The following is a 20,729-nucleotide window of genomic DNA, read 5'->3' as shown; positions in this document are numbered from 1 at the left end:
TTCATTAATATTGGTTAAATACAAGTCAAGTACAATTAAAAACTATATAATTTCTTTCTTTTTTTAAAAAAAAATCATAACCATAAGAAATACATACGTTTCAAGGTTTAGTTCTCCGTTCACAATCCACAAAAAAAGAAAAAGAAGAAATCTCAGCTGGAATAGGCGGTACTTTTTTTAATTAATTGCTAGCACCACAACGCTTAGCACAGCTTCAATATCTGTAATAAAACAGGTCTCAATAAATATACTGGTAATCCTGTATACTTTATTTAATACTATTAAAATAGGTTAAATAATCAGGAGAGCTTTCTCTGTGATCTTTAACGCACGCCGACGTAAGAAAAAATGATAAGCGTACACATCAAATACATGTTATATCATGTTCTATCAAGTGTTCTCCCCCTCCCACCACTAACAGTGACATCTGTCGGAGAAATTTTAAATTAACTTTAGTTTAAGCCGTGTGCAGTGTTGACGTATTTATTATTAGTCCTGAATATATATATTTATATTTTAAAGGTACAGTATGATATATATTTCTTTTTAGCCATTAAATAAGTACCCTTCTCGCAGTTGTGTTCTGTTAATAAAACATAATTTGTGAGGGCATAGTTGATTCTTCTTCTATCAGTAAACCACCAAACGTTCATTATATTACAAATCCCTAAGGGGGACCCTTCAGTTGAACATAATTATCATCATGTTATTACCTATTCAGAAAAAACCGCAATTGTAGGAATTAACTAATGGGGAACTTTAACACATGTCAATGTATATGGTAAAAAACACCCCCACATAATTCTCTTTTTTGCTATAATATAATACTGTTAAAATCTAAGTAAGCCTGGGGGCCGCGGTGGCTCGGTGGTAAAGCGTTCACCTCTGGTGTTTGGGGTCCCGGGTTCACACCAAATATTTCAACATTTTCATGACAAACATTGTTTGGATTTATTTTTTTTATAAATTGTGGTGGATAACACCGTGTCCACGGGTTTCCTCCCACTTCCTATATACTTTTAAGAGCTTATTTTAGCTCCCATATTTAGTTCAAACACCTTATTTTTAACAACGAGTTTGCACAGCAAACGATTTATTTTGCAAGTTCGCAATTTTTAAAATATTTTCGAAACAAGTTTCTCTTTATGAGATTTCATAGAAATCGATCCGTAAAATAATTTGCTCCGACTAATTTATTAGTAGAATATAAAAATAAGAAACGAACCAAAAAAATAATCACCGTCTCCTTTAGCCTAGCCGGCATAATTGTGGGGACTCAAAAATTTCTAAGTAATCCTGTGACTGGGACCCGCCAGTTATACTGCAAATAAGACTACAGAATTTCCTTGTAATACAATACTGTTTAAATCTAGAGGAACCCATAACTACGGGGGGAAGGGCCCCCGTTACTTGTAAAAATATACTACAAATAGTCGTACGTAATTCTCTTTTGCTATAATACTGGTAAATTTAGGCAATCTATCTGACAGGCAAAAACCACTTAGTTGGAGGGATATAGTACAAATAGGACTACATAATTTCATTTTTTGCTATAATACTGTTTAAATCTATGTTGGTCTATCTGAGAGGCAAAACCCCCTCGTTGAGGGACATGGGCTCTATCTGGGAGGCAGAAGCCACTTAGTTGGAGGGACATCATTTCAATTCGCTTCATTATAATACAATACTGCTAAAATCTAGAGGAACCCATAACTATGGGGGAAGGGCTCCCCGTTACTTGTAAAAATATACTACAAATAGACGTACATAATTCTCTTTTTGCTATAAGATAATACTGTTAAAATCTAGAATCGCCTATAACTAATGGGCCCCGCCAGTTATAGCTACGTAATTTTCCTTTTGCTTTGCGGATATACAACAGGTTTTCAAGTCAAAAGACAGTGTTCAATAACCAATGTATTTAGGGGTTTCCGTAAAATTTTCTTTCTTGACATTAAAGCTATTGTTTGCGCTATGTTGCTAGCACCCACGCAAATAACTAACATTCAGTAATATTTACTATTAAAACACAATAATGTTGGGGAAAAGCGCTCCCCCCAAGACTAAAACATTTCTTTCTGCACATACTAGTCTTAGTTCAAACATTTGCGTTCCTAAAAAGATTATCAGTTGTGTTACCAAAGCGTAGTAGAATGCCATCTATTGGCAAATGAGCTTACTTAAACAGTTCAAGTCCCATCTGTACAACGTACATATATATATATTAGGTATAACTGATTTAAAGTGATCGGTATAACAGTTAAAAAATCGTAACAAATGAATCAAACATATTGTAATTAAGCATCCTATAATTAAGCAAATAAAACTCTACAAGTAAATGGTCCGTCTTTTATTTGTAGGTTCACACTACAAGTGTTCTGAGCTTGTACACCAAGCGATCCGTAAAATAATCACACTGCAAGTGTTCTGAGCTTCTTATTTTAAAACGAGTGTTATTTTAAATAACACGAACCAATAAAATAAAATAACACGAACGAATAAAATAATCACAAATAAATTTGTTCAGAGTATAACATACGATCCGTGAAAAATAATAATAATAATAATAATAATAATAATAATAATAATAATAATAATAATAATAATAATAACTTTAGTAATCGAAAATCGCAATTACATTTCAAGCGTTTTCAGTATATCGCAAAGCTTATCCTCTTGCATAATTACAAAAAATGGTCGTAGGTTTATTTCCCGGATAATGTTTCTCAGAAGCAACTCGTGTAGTTTTTCAATAATTATTCAAAAAAACTCATTATTATAATTAAGTGAATAATACATGACATTTAAAAAGTTCTCACCTTAAAAATCAGAGTTCGTTCTGTTAAATCACTCACAAAAAAGTTCAACACACAAAAGATCAACACACACACACTATGAAACGGTGTAAAAACAATAATAACAAACTTTATTTCAATACTGTATATATATATATAAGGATTTCATTATGTCCCTCCCCCAAGCATCATGTTTTCACCGGGTTTTCAACCCGATTTCATTAATTATAAATAAATAAATAAGGTCATCATATCCGCTAACATCGTTTATTCATTCATTGCCACAGCGAGAAATCTAAAAATTTCTTATTTTCAAGTTCGTCAACCGCTGGAGAAATCTCATTCAGACAGGGTATCGAACGATCAACATTCAGGACAGGCTATATACAGTTTTCATCTAATTAAGGAAAAATGCTTACATGTTCATCAGATATTAGATATTCTGCCAAAATCAGATATTGCCACAAAAATACATCTTCTAAAGGGGGAAGAAACATAAAATTTCTATCTGTCTTCTTCATCACTGCCGATAAGTATCACAGTGACAACCATCGTTAATGGAAAAATATTTCAGTATGTCATCAGTCAAAGTTCCAACAAACAAGGGAGAAAGTGTCTAAGGTTATTCCAGTACAAGCGGAAATAAAATTAGAAAGTGCATTGACACTCTATACATGCGTGTCACAAGTCATAGTTCTAACGGAAGCAAGGAGAAAGCGTGTAAGGCAACGACCCGGAAATAATGGAATTTACAAAAATAAAAACTCTGTTCATTCTAAGACAGCCTTCTCTCAGAAACGGAAGAACAATTCACTCGCTCCGTATTTCAAACTTGGCTGTAAACACGGAGTTAACTATAAGGAATAAAAATAATGAATATTAACAAAATAAATAAAGCATTCAATCATACATACACATTTCGTATTTTTCATATGTTTTTTTTTTCTCGCCAATTTACATGGGAGAATTGCAATAATTCTCAGTACAATACAACGTTCACCTTTGGTGCTTGGGGGTCCCTGGTTCAGTCCCCGTACAATACAACATTCACCTCTGGTGGTAAGGGTCCCCATACAATACAGCATTCATCTCTTGTGCTAATGGTCTCATATTCAATCCCCGTACAATGTAACGTTCATCTCTTGTGCTAAGGGTACCAGGCTCATTTTCAGTACAATACAGCATTCACCACTGTTACTAAAGATCCCATATTCAATCCCCGTACAATACAACGTTCATCTCTGGTGTTAAGGGTACCAGGCTCATTTTCAGTACAATACAACATTCACCACTGTTGCTAAGGGTCCCATATTCAATCCCCGTACAATACAACGTTCATCTCTGGTGTTAAGGGTCCCCGTACAATGCAACGTTCATCTCTGGTGTTAAGGGTTCCATATTCAATCCCCATACAATACAGTATACACCGCCAGTGCTAAGGGTCCCGGGTTCGATCCCAGTGCGTATCACACATTATAAGTGTTCTGAGCTTCTTATTTTTAACAAATAAAATAATTACCATCTCCTTTAGCCTAACAGGTGGGACTCAAATATTTCATTTTCTTTTTATTCTATCACATATTGTTCGTGTAATCTTTTATTCTCTCTCACATATTGCTCGTGTAATCTTTTATTCTCTCTCACATATTGTTCGTGTAATCTTTTATTCTCTCTCACATATTGTTCGTGTAATCTTTTATTCTCTCTCACATATTGTTCGTGTAATCTTTTATTCTCTCTCACATATTGTTCGTGTAATCTTTTATTTTCTCTCACATATTGTTCGTGTAATCTTTTATTCTCTCTCACATATTGCTCGTGTAATCTTTTTATTCTCTCTCACATATTGTTCGTGTAATCTTTTATTCTCTCAAAATGACGTATCAACAGATTTAATTCAAATTTCCATTATTATTATTTTTAAAAATACCCAGTATAAAGTCTCTACAGACACGCATACAAACTCAAAAAAGAGGACACGACCTTTTCCAACAATACAGACATGTCATCACAACTAAAAACAAAAATATAACAACTTTCCAATACACGTAACCAGGTCAACAAACCCTAATGACCTAACACTACCGGCTGCCAACACAGCCCGTGAAAGGACATGACTTTCTATATTAAATATAAAACATAACGGTACTGGAAGAAAAAGAGCGGCGGTCCTACTCTCCTGCCCTTGATTATGATGCCTTTAACGTGTAGATAATTTCTAAACGAACACTTGTGTAATGGAATAAACATTATTAAATGAAGAACCAAGCAGCGAACAACGTATATTTCTACTTCATCATATAAAGTTTCGATAACGAAGCAGGCCGGTAGGCAGCCCAAAAATGTAGGGGGAGGCTCGATCCAACCATTATAGTTCATCCCCATATTATAGTTCATTTCGAAGCCTACCGTAAAAATTTTAGGGGGGCAGTAAAAATTTAGGGCTCCCCTAGACCCCCCTGGATACGGGCCTGTGACGAAGGATATCTTGCTCTGCAGACGCGCATTCTAATGATATATTCACAAGGTAGTCTTTTATAGTGGAGTTCCTTTCCTAAAGATGAACTTATAAACTGTCAAGAGATAAGGTTTCTTTTATTCCTGTACAACCGCAAACGTATGTAGACCTCCAGAGTATAGGAATGAGAAAAAAAATCGTAGAATATCAATAAAAGGAACATTTCCCACCTCTTCTTCTGGATTGTTATTATTGTGTTGATACTATTGAATTGTCCGATTCAATGTCAAGCAGTTCAGCCACGTGAACTTTGTGGCGGACAAACACCGTGTGCGTGGGGTTTTGGGGGTTATCCCGTTTCCTCCCATTTACTTCATTCCACCATTTAATTCATCTCACATCATCACCACACCGTCTCCTTTAGCCTAATCGGCATAACCGTAGGACGTAAAACGAAAAAAATTTCATTTCCTTTCATTTTTTTCAGTCAAGCAGAAAATCACCTGCATTGTCTCACCACTTGATAGATACAAATAAAGTGTACGACGATGTAAACTAAGTATATATTCAGGAAACAGGCTGGGGTGCTGCTTAGTCAGTCAGACGGCCAGTGTTTTGAAGAACGTCGTATGAAATGCACCATGGAGAACATACTGCTAGTAATTTTCTTTTGTTATTCATTGAAACTGGCAAATTCTGTACATTTAAACGTGGAATATCAATTGTACATTTGAACTAGGAGCGGAAAAAACGAACGTATCATGCATAGAAGGTTTTCAAAATTCCATGCCGGAGGTGACACAAAAATTAGATGTACTCCGATTAATAGCACGTAGAGATGTCCTCCTCAGGAACACTCTGGAGGCGGATCCTCGGAAAAGTGTCTACAAATTGAACACAATATCATCAGATTATCTCTTTTAATAAAAAGTAGATTTGTTTCGATTATAACAAACAGTCAGAACAGTAGTTGGTCTGTGATCAACGTCCGGAACTTTTCCAAAACAGCTTCTCCACCCGCGAAGGTGTTGTTACCATTATGGCGGTCTATGGCGGGGATGATCCGTGGCAAACCCATAAATGCAAATCTTTGAGTTTTACGTCCCACGGTTAAGCTAAAGGAGACGGTGATGATGAGTAATGAATGAAATGGTGGAATGAAGAAAGTGGGAGGAAACGGGAGAACCCCGAGAAAAACCACGCACACGGTGTTTGTCCACCACAAAGTTCACTTGGCAGGGGCTGGGATCGAACCCGGGACCCCAAGCACCAGAGGTGAACGCTCTGCCACTGAGCCACCGCGGCCCCACCCCATAAATGCAGATCGTTACGTATTAAACTCCATGAATTACTCACCAAACTTTCCACAATCATCTAGCAATGGCCAACAAAGTACATACATTGTGCCAAAATTTATGCCCATAAGTCAATAAAAAGGACCGTGCAGACTGTTCATTTATATGTAGTATGAAATCCCTCCTTACGCACAGTATTCTCCTGACGTCTGTTCCACCAAGCATCCTTGGTTCCACCAACTGCCACATTTTCCGGCATCTCCATCACTTCTTGAGAGAGAATAAATTCTCTGATGACCGAGTTGCGCTTGAGGACTTCGCATCGCAGATATCAGATTTCTTTAGTAATGAATCCCAATCGTTGACTGACCGATGGGAAAAGTTTACGACTGCAGGCAGAGATTACTTTCACTAACCGTCATTCCGCACCAGTCTCCGCAAAATCCTGCGTACAGCAACACAACGCATAAAATGCAAAAAAGTCATTATACTTTTGCTAATTATCGTAAAATAAATAGCAAATTTTGTGTTGCACTGACGCAAATGGTTGCGGAATGTGTCTGCAGGTACGAGGAGTGTTCAGCAATTATTGTCCCTCATATAGAAGGCATTATTCTAAATAGATGAAATTGAATATGCAGCATAACGCATCCTTTGAATGTTTAGAGAGAAAGCTTCAGGCATATCAAGTGTATAATGTTAAGATATTCTGCTTTGTTTTTCAGGTCAAGGTGAGGGACGATTGTGAAAATGGACAAATCTGAACAGAGAGTCGTCATTAAATATTTCCAGAGGAAGAATTAACACCGAAGGAGATTCATGAAGACATGGTGAATGTATCAGATGATGACATCCCTACATACCAAATCATCAAGAACTGCTCACATGACTTCCGGTGCGGCAGGGAGAGCTGTGGACATGCATCAGGTGCAGAATCAACCGTAACAATGTGCACACCAGAAAACATTAACATGTTTCACTACCTGATAATGGCTGATAGACGACTTACTGTGTGGAGGTTATTTGAGGTTACTAGCTTGCCACTCGGATACAATTTTACTCCAACACTTGGAGGTGCACAAGGTACCAGCCCGATGAGATACCACAAATATTAACTATTGATCAAAAGCGTGAACGAGTCTGTTGTTCAGAGACAAATTTGGCCTTGTTTAAGAAACACCCGGGTAACTTTCTTGCTAGATGTGTGAAACCTGGATACAACATTACGATCCAGAGTCCAAGCAACAGAGTATGCAGTGGCAGCACCATGACTCAGCCCTCCAAGAAATTCAAGACAATGCCATCAGCTGGGAAGCTTATGGCCACTATTTTTTTTATTTGGAATAGTAAAGGCGTACTGTTCATTGATTGAAAAGACAATTACAGGTGACTATTATTCACAATTGATTCCAAAGTTAGGGAGACAATCAAGGAGAAACGCAGAGGGATGCTACACAGGAAAGTGCTGTTGCTGCAGGACAATGCTCCTGCTCATAGGAGTCACCTTATCGTCGCCGCTATTACTGATGCGGGCTTGAAGTACTCGAACACCCTCCTTACTCTCCAGATCTTGCATCAAGTGACTTTCAGTTGTTCCCCAAGCTTAAGCAGCACCTTCGAGGGACAAAATTTGTCAACGACGAACAGGTTAAACAGGCTGTCGAAGAATGGCTGCTAGAACAGCGATCAAGTTTTTTTTTTTTTTTTTAAACTGGTATCGTGCTCTAGAACATAGGTGGGAGAAGTGCATTACAATGAGGGGGATTATGTGAAAAGTGGCAGATCTTCTATGTCAGGGCCAATAATTGTTGAACACTCCTCGTATTGTAGTTTTCAGTTTTGGGGGGATTTTGAAACAGATACAAGTCAGCCGGTATTTTCAATCGCATCAACCCAATATTTTCCGTTGCATCTCTTCTTTATCTATCCAAGGGTTCCGAACCAGTGACGACGCCAGCTTTAAGTTCTTAGGGGGGCAAAGGAGGGGCAGATACATTTTCGGAAGGGGGGGCTATTTGCCATACCAGAAATGACATATTTATTACGTTTGACTTATTATACATTACATTGTGTATTTCGTTGCTGTTTTTATATGAGACCTATATAATTATAAATTAAAGTTATTTCAAGTAAAATTTGTTACTAACAAACAAGTAACGTCTGCACATGAAATATTTTTCAATGAAACTTTTGAAGCCTAAACATAAATTGAATTACTTTCGTGTATGCTACAAGTAACACATTCGTCTAGTAACTATATGCTACGTCTCTCTCTCTCTCTCTCTCTCTATATATATATATATATATATATATATATATATATATATATATATATATATATATGTATAGAGAGAGAGAGAATATTTACGAAGAGCTGCTGAAAATGTCGTAGTCGAATCCAGAAGGAGTGTAGGTACTATAGTACCTATAGGTAGAAAAATGAAACCGCAGTTTAGAGAAACATATCTCTGTATGTACTGTACAAATACAAATTCTCATATTAATAACGAAATTCTTATTGTTTCTCAGGCCCTCTGAAGTGATTATGTGTGCCCAAACAGCGAATTTCACGAACATCCAGATCCTAACTGTTATAACATTCTTGTTTCACCAAGAAAAGTCACCGAAGTAAATTAATTAGGAAATCAGTGAAACACCACGGAACTCTCTTCCGTTATATACAGTGGTGAAGATGTAAGTGGCTTAGTATAAACGTGGCGATTTTTCAACAAATTATGCTTTACATCCAGGATGATTAAAAGCAATGACTCTTCCCGAAGTCATGGATGCAATTTGTGACATTATTTTTGAAAATTACAGCATTTCAGCCAGTGGTGGATATAGCCCGGGGCCGGAGGACCTAGGAGGACCTGAGTGACAAAAATAGTTTAAGCTATTATTTATATAGTTTTTAAAGTGTATAGTAAACTCACGATATACTTATTATAGTCTGAGGTCTGGCTGCACCCCGCTTTCTCAGTTCTGGGCGTTTCTTTGGAACTCGTCGGTAGTATAATTCAGAATGGCTTGGGTATGCGCAAAGTTTACGGCATAATGGGTTCCCAAAATATCTATCAGGAGAATAAAAGAGTAACGGCATTAAGAGAAGTCTTCTTCCAATTTGACCCTAATGCTGATCAATTTCGCTCACGAATAGTAACCATAGACGAAATATGGTTGCGCCACTAAGATCCTGAAACGAAACAACAGTCAATGGAGTAGTAGCACTCATTTCTCCATCGTCCCAAGAAGTTCAAGACACAGAAGTAGGTTGAGAAACTGTTTGCAACATTCTTCTGGGATAAGTATGGAGTCGTACTCATAGGCTATCTCCGCAACCGTCAGATATTTAATCCAGAGTCTCTACATTACTTACAAAACTGAAAGAAAAATTCAAAGTTCAATGCCGCGGAAAATGAAAAGAAAGGAATTCTGTTCCTTCAGGAGAATACATCTGTCCATCAAGCCCCTGCGAACACAACTGGCATTGCATAATCTAGAATTTCAATGTCTAGATCATCATTCTTATTCCGCAGATTTAGTTCCGTCTAACTATTACATGTACTTATTTCCCAAACTTAAATAACACTTGAAAGGACTCCATTTTAGATCTGATAGAGGAAGTGCTACAAACAGTGGTGCAAGGAAATCTTCAGATTTTTTAACTTTTCTGCAAAAACTGGAGCATTGTATATACAAAGTAGTATATTGACCCTCGGGGGGAGGGTAGAAGAAGTAAAACTTCACCATTCCACGCGCACTCCTTCTGGGTTGGGCTACGAATTTTTCAGCAGTTCCTAGTCAATACGCTAGACGTGACGTCAGTACATTGAAACAAAATAAGGGAGCCTTAGTATATACCAATTAGTAACGAAAGATCAGCACTCTGACAATACGTTTTATTGGGAACCAGTTTAATTCCATAAATTTATTATTATCATTTGCAGGAAGGGAAAAGACAACACTTTTTATCCCCTTCAAAAAAATAAGCCCTGGTAGTTGCAAACTAAGCTGTTATAAGCACATCCTCTGAATATAGAAAGCCAAGAATAATGTTTCAGGAAAAAAAAAAGTTTTAAATAAAACAAAATATGAAACTGAAAACTTCAAACCTGGATAAATACAAACAAAAAATGAAATCTTTGAGTTTTACGTCCCACGATTATGCCAGTTAGGCTAAAGGAGACGGTAATGATGTATAATGAATGAAATGGTGGAATGAAGAAAGCGGGAGAAAACGGGAGAACCCCAAGGAAACCCACGCGCACGGTGTTTGTCCACCACAAAGATCACTTGGCGGGGGCTGGGATCGAACCCGAGACCCCAAGCACCAAATAAAAACAAGTTGCTTAACTGGTTTTACCTTTCTTTTGTTTCCAATCGAAGTTGATCCAATGAGAAGAAAACAACTCGACCAAATCTACTATTGTTCGCTAGGCACAATAATTAAAAATCATAAGAAATAATAACTAAAATTTGCCTCAAAAGGCGCTAAATTAGAAAACAGAAATATGCGTGCATACCCAGACGCCCAAAGAAGAAAGCTTGAAGACTAATCTGCCACATAGTAAATGCATGGAAAGTAGACTACAATTTGACAATGAGATTGGTTATGATACTCATATAAAATACTATATGTAGAATGTTTAAGGATTGTAGGAGTCTGGGGGGCAGTCTAGGTAGCAGTCAGGGGGGCAGAAGTAGCTACTAGGGGGGCGCTCGCCCCCTTGCCCCCCTCTGGCGTCGTCACTGTTCCTAACTTTGTATCTATGCACCCCAAATTTATTACCCACACGATCGACGTGTCCTCTCCATCTTCGAGCATTCGAGTTTGTTGTTCGTATTATATTCAATGATCTGGATGTATTGTAAAATTATTCATTGTGTGACCTAATTTTTATCACTTTCTCATCTCTTTTCAAACCAAATGTTTCTATCAAATTTTGCTTTCGAAAAACGTTAGTTTTTGTTCTCTGCATATTAACGACTGTCTTTCACATTCATACAGTTTCACATTCAATATTTAAATATTCCAACTAAAATGTATGTCATGGTAATCAAAATTGTAATCACAGCGATAACATGTTTTGATAAGAATAGTAACATTCCACCACTAATCTACACCTACTCATTGAATTACTAGTACGTTATATTACAATTTACATCACTGCAACATTATTTGTCTTTGAATACTAATTGATAAAAGATAATGATTATACTGATGGTCAAGCAAGTGTTTGCTATGATTTTAAGAGTATTTAATTTAACTTTCCTTTCAAAAGTCTGATAAAAATTTAGAAATATTCTGTATTCAAAAGAACATAATAATGTTCAAATAAACAACATGCTGTATCTGAAAATTTCTCTTCAAGAAATGTATTTTCCTTTAATTGACAATACTGAACGAAAATTTATGCCTGCAAAATATTCGTATACAAGTTTCGGCCAATAATCACGTTTTAATATATCAAGTTATCACATGACCCGTGCTGTCCGCTGTCACAACGGCATTTTAAAACTTATAGTTCTGCTAACTGGGCTGGGTTCCGATTATTGATAGCGATGGAAGTGCGTATTTGTAAGATTGACATGATAGTTCAGAAAACTGAACTGAGGTATGACTGTAGGCTGAGCTCGTTCCACAATGAAGTGAACTGGATACCTTTGGTAAAGAAGAAATTGGTAAGTAAAATTAAAGAAATATTTTAAAAGCAAACGCGTTTCTAAAATGTGGCAGGAATAACGGCTGTAAGGCTGACAAAATTTCTCTCATTCAATTAGTGTACTACTTGACGAGCGGAATACTTTTATAAAATGCGTATTTTTAAGATATTCCTTGATTTGAATACTTTATAGTTTACATCTTTCACAGGGAGCACGGTGGCTAAAGGGTAGACCGCTTACCTCTGGTACGTGGAGTACAGGGTTCAATTCCCGGCCAAGTAAGTTTGTGGTGGACAACATCGTGGACTTTCTCGGGATTATTCACGTTTCCTCACATTCTCATTCCACCAATTTTTCCATCATTTATTTGCTTTAAACATTCGTTTCTTTTAGCCTAAATGGCATAATCATGGGACTTTAAACAAAAATTTCATTTTCACTTTTACATCTCACATTTTTTAACCATGGCACAGACTAGTTGATCGGTTTGATGGAAGTTTAGCGTCTCCTTTCAGCACCAAGAATATATGAGGCGGCCTCGAGGTAAGTGAGGGGGGTCTGAACCTCATGGTCTCCAATCGAATCCGAGTATCCCGGGCCGAAGACGCATACGCTAATCATATACTGTAGTCTAGTGGTAGCTCCCTTCGGACAAGCAGTGACCAAGTGCGCCCATGTTGTGGTTTCCAAGGGGAGGGCAAGTATAAACGACGTTTCAAAAATATTTCAAATTTTGCTGTGACTAATGTAAAAATTCTATTGGATTTTCGATATTCTGAAGTACAATTTCCCCTAGGGGGCTAGTGCCACATCTTGCCCCCCTTATGGGCGCCCTTGGCAGTGACTACATCAGATGGGGGAAGGGTGAGAACTCCCCTAGTTATATCTACCCCTAAAAATCCTTTCCTCCATAAAACTGTAGCTCCACCTCAAAAATTGGTCTGCCTCTTTGTCCTCCTCCAAGAAATTAAAGTTGATATCGTTCATGGATAGAAAAGCGCTGCTCTGTTAAATATAACTAGACTTGAATCAGGGGTAAAAGTAGATCTGAAAAGTTGGGGGGAAGGTAAGTAGTGGCATGTCGTCCCCTGCCTATCTTTGCCCATTGTAATTTTAGAAACTGGGGGTTACGCCGTACATATTTTTTGGAGGTGGGAGCAGGCCCGTATCTAGGGGGGTCTAGGAGGACCGGCCACTCCTAATTTTTTGCTATCCCCCTAAAATTTTTACGGTACGCTTGCAAAGGAACGATAATATGGTGATGAACTATAATATGGTTGGATCGGCCCCCCTAACTTCAACCGGGTCCCTTCTACATTTTTGGGCTGGCTATCGGCCTGGGTGGAAGGACGGCGTCCTCCGCGTTCCCCTTCACTTTTACCCCTGACGAATTACAAGGAGTATGCAAGTGGCATTAAAAATCCAAGAACTTAACAATCTTTGTTAAAAAGAAGGAAGGCAAAAGCACAGAAAGTTTTGACAACGGATTTTTTTTTCTAGAAAATTCGACAAAAGTATTCTATAAGTTATGAAATTATTTTTTAATATTATTTTGTTTATTAAGATCTTGTTTCGTAACTCTTTTCTTCATGTTTTTTTTTTTTTTTTTTAAAGAAAGTAGTATCAGTTAGAAGTTGGTTGCTTATGCTTATATGTAAAATATTAAAAAAAAAAAAAAGCAATGTATAGATCTATAATATAGTTACATTCGTCAAGTCAATACAAATTGGACTTTAATTATTTATTTGAAGCACGGAAACAGAAGTATTGTTATATTTTTCTTGCATTGTAGAGTCAACTGCATTCTTTACTGTTGACTTCATTTCTTGTCTGAATGGTTGTCGGTATTGTTGGAAGTTTTGAAATATAAAAACAACATTTAGAGTAGCCATTTGCAACAGCCGGCCCGTGGTTCTGTTGGGACCTACTGAACCCTTTCATCCGGCCCACCTGATCCCTTATTGGAAATGTATTTCTTACGTAACCTTTTAACCTAAACTGAATTTTTATCTCGAATAATTGATGTCCATCTTAAAAATATCCTTCGCGTTGGAACATCGAATTTACTACCGTACATTGAGAGACTAATTCAAAACATAAAGGACCAAGTTTCCCACTAAAATAATAAGTAAATAGATTTTTGTGCATTTCTTTAGTAAGTAAATATTTTGGTTACCATTATAGGCCTATCAGTTTTCCTGTTCCTTTGGTGTTACTGTAGAATGAACAAGTTTCCCTATTTTGTCAATTCTTGTGAAAATGTTATACATTTTCTCGTATGGCCCTCGACACTGGTAAGGCCTTTGGGATTGGCCATGTCTTCCAACTTGCACATGCCTGATTTAGACCAACTATAACTGATTTACAAGGAGCCAAGAAGGGCACTGTAACAGTGCAGTGGTCGAAGTGAACGGTGTGCGGTGGTTTGCTATACCGCCTCTGGTTTTTCAGCAGAGTTGGCTGGTTTAAACCAAGGTGGTTTAAACCATGGTTTAAACCAGCTGTTTTTTTTTTTAAAAAACTGGTTTAAACCAAAAACCGAAAAATGTTCGTAAAGGTGTAAGTGTTCGTAAAACCTTGATAAACACACATTTTTGGGTTATCACGTTTCACTCCCGCATATTATTCGTATTATATTCAGACCTAATTCCCCATTTATTACTCAAAGAGATTATACTACTATAGCAGCTTCTGCTTTTTGAAATATAAGTTTATGAATATTTCATCTGTGATTTTTTTTAGTTCATTATTATTGTTATGTAATTGCAATCAAAGAAAAATTCTAAATATTGTTTCGTTTAATAATGTTTACTATTGATAAAATACATCGAAATTCCGTACTTTTTGGGGGGACTTACAAACCCCACGAGATGCATTTATTGAAATCAGAAGTATCTTTGGTAGCAGTAGCGTATTTACGATTTTCTTTCGCGAGGGCTTTGATAACTTTCGGGGAGGAAGCTTTGCCTGAAAATGTAAAAATTCAGCAAGATATTTCATATACTTTACAATAGTAAGTAAAATTTCGGGGGGCTTAAGCCCGGAAGCCCCCCTAAATACGCCACTGTTTGGTAGTATATATGTATAAATGGGTCAGAGCCAAAGCCCCCCATTATTATTATTCACTTTTCATTATTCTATTCACCATTATTCAATTTTCTTACTGATATGCAAATTAAGTCGTTGTAGTTCTTTAACTTGTACTAATAAATATTGTTGTGAACAAGCTTAAACTATTACAGTATTTTGAAATTGTCCATATGTAATTCTTTATAATGGTTTCAATTGTGCAACTGTTTATCTTCTTGTCCTTCTGAAATGACTCTTGACAATTATATTAATAAGTACCGGTATGTAAAGATCAGTATAGCGTATTTTTATCATGAGTCCTTCGTGAGTCGGCAGACGTATCGCATTTGTGCCCAATTAGTCCCGGTTTTGAGTTCAAATAGAGGACAATTTAGCTCGGATGTAAGACGAGAAGCGGTTTCGATTCTGTTTTAAGGTTATGTGACCCCTTCCAACATAACCTGGTTGTTGCACAATAACGCCAAGGCGAAACAAACTTATTTCTGTCCATATGTGATATAAATGCACAGAGCAAATTATTTAAACCAAAAAGAATCTGGTTTAAACCAAAAAAACCTGGTTTAAACCAAGAAAAAAAACGGGTTTTAACTAAAAAAACAGCGTTTTTTTTGTTTTTTCAATAAAAACCATGGTTTTTGCCAACCCTGTTTTTCAGTGATACCGTCTCTGGTTTTTCAGCGATCAAGACATACCGTCACTGGAAAATGGATACTAATACAGTGAAACCTCCCTTAACGGACACCTCTCAATAACGGACACCTCTATAATACGGACACATTTTTTTGTCCCGGCAAAAATATATGTTCCCTTATGGAACAAAACCCTCCCTTTTACGGACACTCTCAGATACGGACGCGGACAGTCCTTTTTTCCCCCAGACGTTTCAATAACCTCTTCATAACGGACAGAAATTATTGTCGATTCTGCGATATATTATTCCTCACAAGCGTATCTATCATGAGTCTAGACTTGGTGAACCATCAAACAGAACGGCTTCAAGCTGAACTTGAAATTCTTCTTTCATTCTGTCCGCAATAAACTGCTTTCTGGTGGAAATCCTTAAAAATCTTCAATACGTGATAACACTCATGCAGGGTCAGTCGTATGGCCAAGAATTCTATGCGAAATATCTTCCCTTCCGTAACAAATTTAGTCCTTTTTCCTATGGGCCTAGCATGTTTCCTGACAATTTCATAGATAACAAAACAAACATTGTTTTACAATAACATTTTCAACAAGGAATGTTTTTTTAACGTTTTTCTTTTACTTACGATACTGAAACAAGTTTGGGTTGGAGTTTTCCCAGCTTCCCTTTTCCCTTTCTCTAAGAGGATATTCTTTGTGATTGGGGCTGGGTCAATAAACATATGCACTCCCATATGCCTTTTCATCCATTCCGCCAACGAAGATATCGTGCCAGTACACAAACACACACACACACACACACACACACACACACACGTTTCTTCCACAACCGTAGGCATACTGAGGATTCTTAGAGGACACTTTCTAATGAGTTTCATTACCCTTGTAGAGGAGAAAGTATTACTTTTTCGCTAAACCAAAGAGTTTAGCCGATTAGTTGGTTCCTAACGCATGTTTTGAGAAAGTTATGAGAATTTGAAATAAATAAGAAACGCTTACAGGGTGATGACACGTACTTAAGAATTTTAACATAATGTATCATCTTTTGCAGTACCGGTGTACGAATATATTAACACATCCTCCAGCATTAATATTATTTAACAGAAATGAATTTCTCTTTCATCCCTCTCAATTCAAATACGTACTAAACAAAGTATTTTCATATTGAATATTATGTACTTACGTTCATACAAATGTATTTACTGTATATTACAGCACACAATTACCGTTGTGAGAAATTAAATTTCTGTAACCTCTCTGTAACGGACACCTCTCAATAACGGACAAAAATTCATGTCTCATTGGTGTCCGTTATTCAGAGGTTTCACTGTATACCTTTATTAAACCAAACGTCATACACAGTAATTGACTAATAGCTTCGCATGTAGAAAGATCTTATTTCCTATGTAGAAGTAATTTTTAAATTGGTAACACTAACATTTTTGTTATATTTTTCCTAACTTTTGTTTCAAAAATGAGATGTCTATAAAGAAGTTCACCTAGTTTATATTTTGTTGTGCCATATTAAATTGTTTCTTTCATATGTACAGGTATATGTATCTTCTTGCCTCAATGTATATAAATGCCGTGTTTTGACCATGGGTGGATTTAGATGTCTACTGTGGGAAATGGACCTTCCGGGGGTTCTGGAATACCCCTCAGTCGAATAGGGGGTTCAGGAGTTGTCCTTCGGAAAATTGCTTAAAAATTCTTAATATAAAAATTTGGTTTTTGAATATTTTCGTGTATAATTATCCTTAATACAACATTAGGGGATTTAGAAAAAAAAATCTCAGAGTTGGTGGCGGGGCAAAGCTTTTCTCGGTCCCCCCGTAACCTGTAAACTATTCCATGGTTTTGAGTCATTATGTAACTAGAAATGCAATTTTTTAAGGCAGCATACCCTCAACAGCGGTATGTCGAGTCAAAATCGTAAAAGCAGACACACCACCTCTGCGTTTTCTCCGCTTCGAACACTGCGCTGTTACGATGTTTCTTATGGCTCTTTAACTTAGGAATATTATGAATACTGTAACAAAATGGCGTTAAATTACCATTCAAACATTAAATACAAGACAACAAAAAGTTATTTACATTTTTGACACCTCATACGATGAAGCGTTCACGGATGAAACGAGTTGACTTACGCGCTGGAAAAGCGATGAGAAGGGCGGGAGGTTAATGTGACTTTTGACCTGTAGCGAATTTGCTCGTACGCGGCTGTTTGCTGTGTAACTTAAAAAGCTAATTCACACATAGGGGTGTCATGCCGTGTCCCATCCATGCTGCGGTCCACGAAGTTTCTTTTCAGACTTGAAAATTCATTTTTTTTTTTTTTTTTTTTTTTTTAATCATGAACTTGTAGAGAAATGTCTCAATACCCCAGGAAAACTCAACTAAAATTACACACAAATATTATTACTTTATCCTGTACGGTAGCGTTTGTTAATTTATACATATGGTTATTGTATCAGACTTATATTCTACAAGCTATTATGGAGCAGGCCCCATGTAGAAAAAAAAAGATACTCTGAATAACTCCTGAAAGTATATACCTAAATTAAATAAATTATCACTAATAGAAACATATAATTCTACACAGAAACTTATTACTCTGTGTTAAGGAAATCAGTTTATAAGATACTAGCATATATTACCCACTTCGCTGGGTTGAAATAAATAATTTAAATGCACACTGATATTGCTCATTTTCGATCATTTTAATTTATGGCACCTCTCCTCATCCCCGAAGTGTAGGGGATGAAAATGGATTTAAACAGCATCAGAAGTGTCCTGTTCATCTCAGCGACCGCAAGGACTATAGATTCAACACTAATATCGGTCATTATTGGCAATTATATATACAGGGTGTTTCAGATAAAACGTCCAGTGCTTATAAATCCGAAATGGCTGAGAATAAAAAGATGAAACAAAAACTGAGATAGGAAAATGTCATAGGGCGCATCACATGGTGTTGTTGTGGTGACTCCCAGGGCCCTCCTTCAAGGGGGCCCAGGGGCCAACTTCAAATTTTCAAATGTGAACACGTATTGAATCATACCTCATTCAATAGTACTTGAAAAACGAAACAACTTTTGTAGGAAACAATTTTCGATTTGAGCCACCGTTTTTAAATGGCCGCAAAAAGTGGGTCTTATATCAGATAAAACGTCCAGTGCTTATAAATCCGAAATGGCTGAGAATAAAAAGATGAAACAAAAACTGAGATAGGAAAATGTCATAGGGCACGTCACATGGTGTTGTTGTGGAGACCCACAGGGCCCTCCTTCAAGGGGGCCCAGGGGCCAACTTCAAATTTTCAAATGTGAACACGTATTGAATCATACTTCATTCAATAGTACTTGAAAAACGAAACAACTTTTGTAGGAAACCATTTTCGATTTGGGCCACCGTTTTCAAAATGGCCACAAAAAGTGGGTTCTGTATCAGATAAAACGTCCAGTGCTTATAGGCCTAAATCAGAAACGGCTGATAATAGAGAGATGAAACAAAAACTGAGATAGAAACGATGATAAAGCATATCAAGTGGTGTTGTTGTGGTGACCCTCAGGAAACTCAGTGAAGGGGGCCTAGGTGCCAACTTCAAACTGATACAGGACTTTTTGCGGCCATTTTGAAAACGGTGCCCCAAATCGAAAATTGTTTCCTACAAAAGTTGTTTAGTATTTCAAGTACTATTGAATGAGGTATGATTCAATACATGTTCCCATTTGAAAATTTGAAGTTGGCCCCTGGGTCCCCTTGAAGGAGGGTTCTGTGGGTCACCACGACAACACCATGTCATGCGCCCTATGACATTTTCCTATCTAAGTTTTTGTTTCATCTTTTTATTCTCAGCCATTTCGGATTTATAAGCACTGGACGTTTTATCTGATATAGGACCCCCTTTTTGCGGCCATTTTGAAAACGGTGGCCCAAATCGAAAATTGTTTCCTACAAAAGTTGTTTCGTTTTTCAAGTACTATTGAATGAGGTATGAATCAATAATATTCCTATTTGAAAATTTGAAGTTGGCCCCTGGGCCCTCTTGAAGAAGGGCCCTGGGGGTCACCACAACATCACCATGTGATGCGCCCTATGACATTTTCCTATCTCAGTTATTGTTTCATCTTTTTATTCTCAGCCGTTTCGGATTTATAAGCACTGGACGTTTTATCTGAAACACCATGTATATATATCGGAAGTGTCACGGTTCATCGGTTCATTTCAGCGACCCCAGAAAATGGATTCGGCACTAATATCGGTCATTTTCGATGATTTTTAAATATCTCTTCCTCCCCCTCCCCCAAGTTGCGGGTTTGAATTTGGATGTAAACAGGATCGAAAGTATCACTGTTCATCTAAGGGACCCAGAAAACTATAAATTCGACACTGATAGTGGTCATTTTCGATCAATTTTATAGATCTCTTTCTCCCCCTCCCCAAGTGGCAGGGCTGATTTTTAATTTAAACTGGAACGGAAATATCACTGTTCATCTGAATGATCCCGAAAGCTGTGGATTAGACACTAATATTGGTCATTTTCGATCATTATTATATATAGCTCCCCCTCCTCCTCCATGCTGCGGCACACGGCATCAGAATTGTCACTGTTAATCTCAGCTGCTCCTAAAACTACGGATTCGACACTAATATTAGTCATTTTCGATCATTTTTAAATGTTTCCCCTCCCTTACGTTGTACCCTCCTCCTCCCGAACTATCATGGCTGTATTTTGATTGAAACAGGATCAGAAGTGTCACTGTTTTGCTCATCGACCCC

The 20,729-nt window shown here is 37.2% G+C and overlaps 1 protein-coding gene across 1 annotated transcript in view; it reads left to right on the top strand.

Moving 5' to 3' along the window:
* Positions 1 to 12,078: 12,078 nt before the first annotated feature.
* Positions 12,079 to 20,729, top strand: part of LOC145686598 (uncharacterized) — a 60,111-nt gene continuing 51,460 nt past the window's right edge. Inside the window, exon 1 of the mRNA XM_081760058.1 lies at positions 12,079 to 12,230. Within this exon, the coding sequence (XP_081616184.1) occupies positions 12,111 to 12,230 (120 nt within the window). The 5' untranslated portion in view covers positions 12,079 to 12,110. The remainder of the gene's footprint in view (positions 12,231 to 20,729) is intronic.

This window comes from Thermobia domestica, chromosome 1 (assembly GCF_964235325.1).
Source record: "Thermobia domestica chromosome 1, izTheDome1.hap1.1, whole genome shotgun sequence".
Lineage (NCBI taxonomy): Eukaryota > Metazoa > Arthropoda > Insecta > Zygentoma > Lepismatidae > Thermobia > Thermobia domestica.
This window is presented reverse-complemented; position numbering and strand designations above follow the sequence as displayed.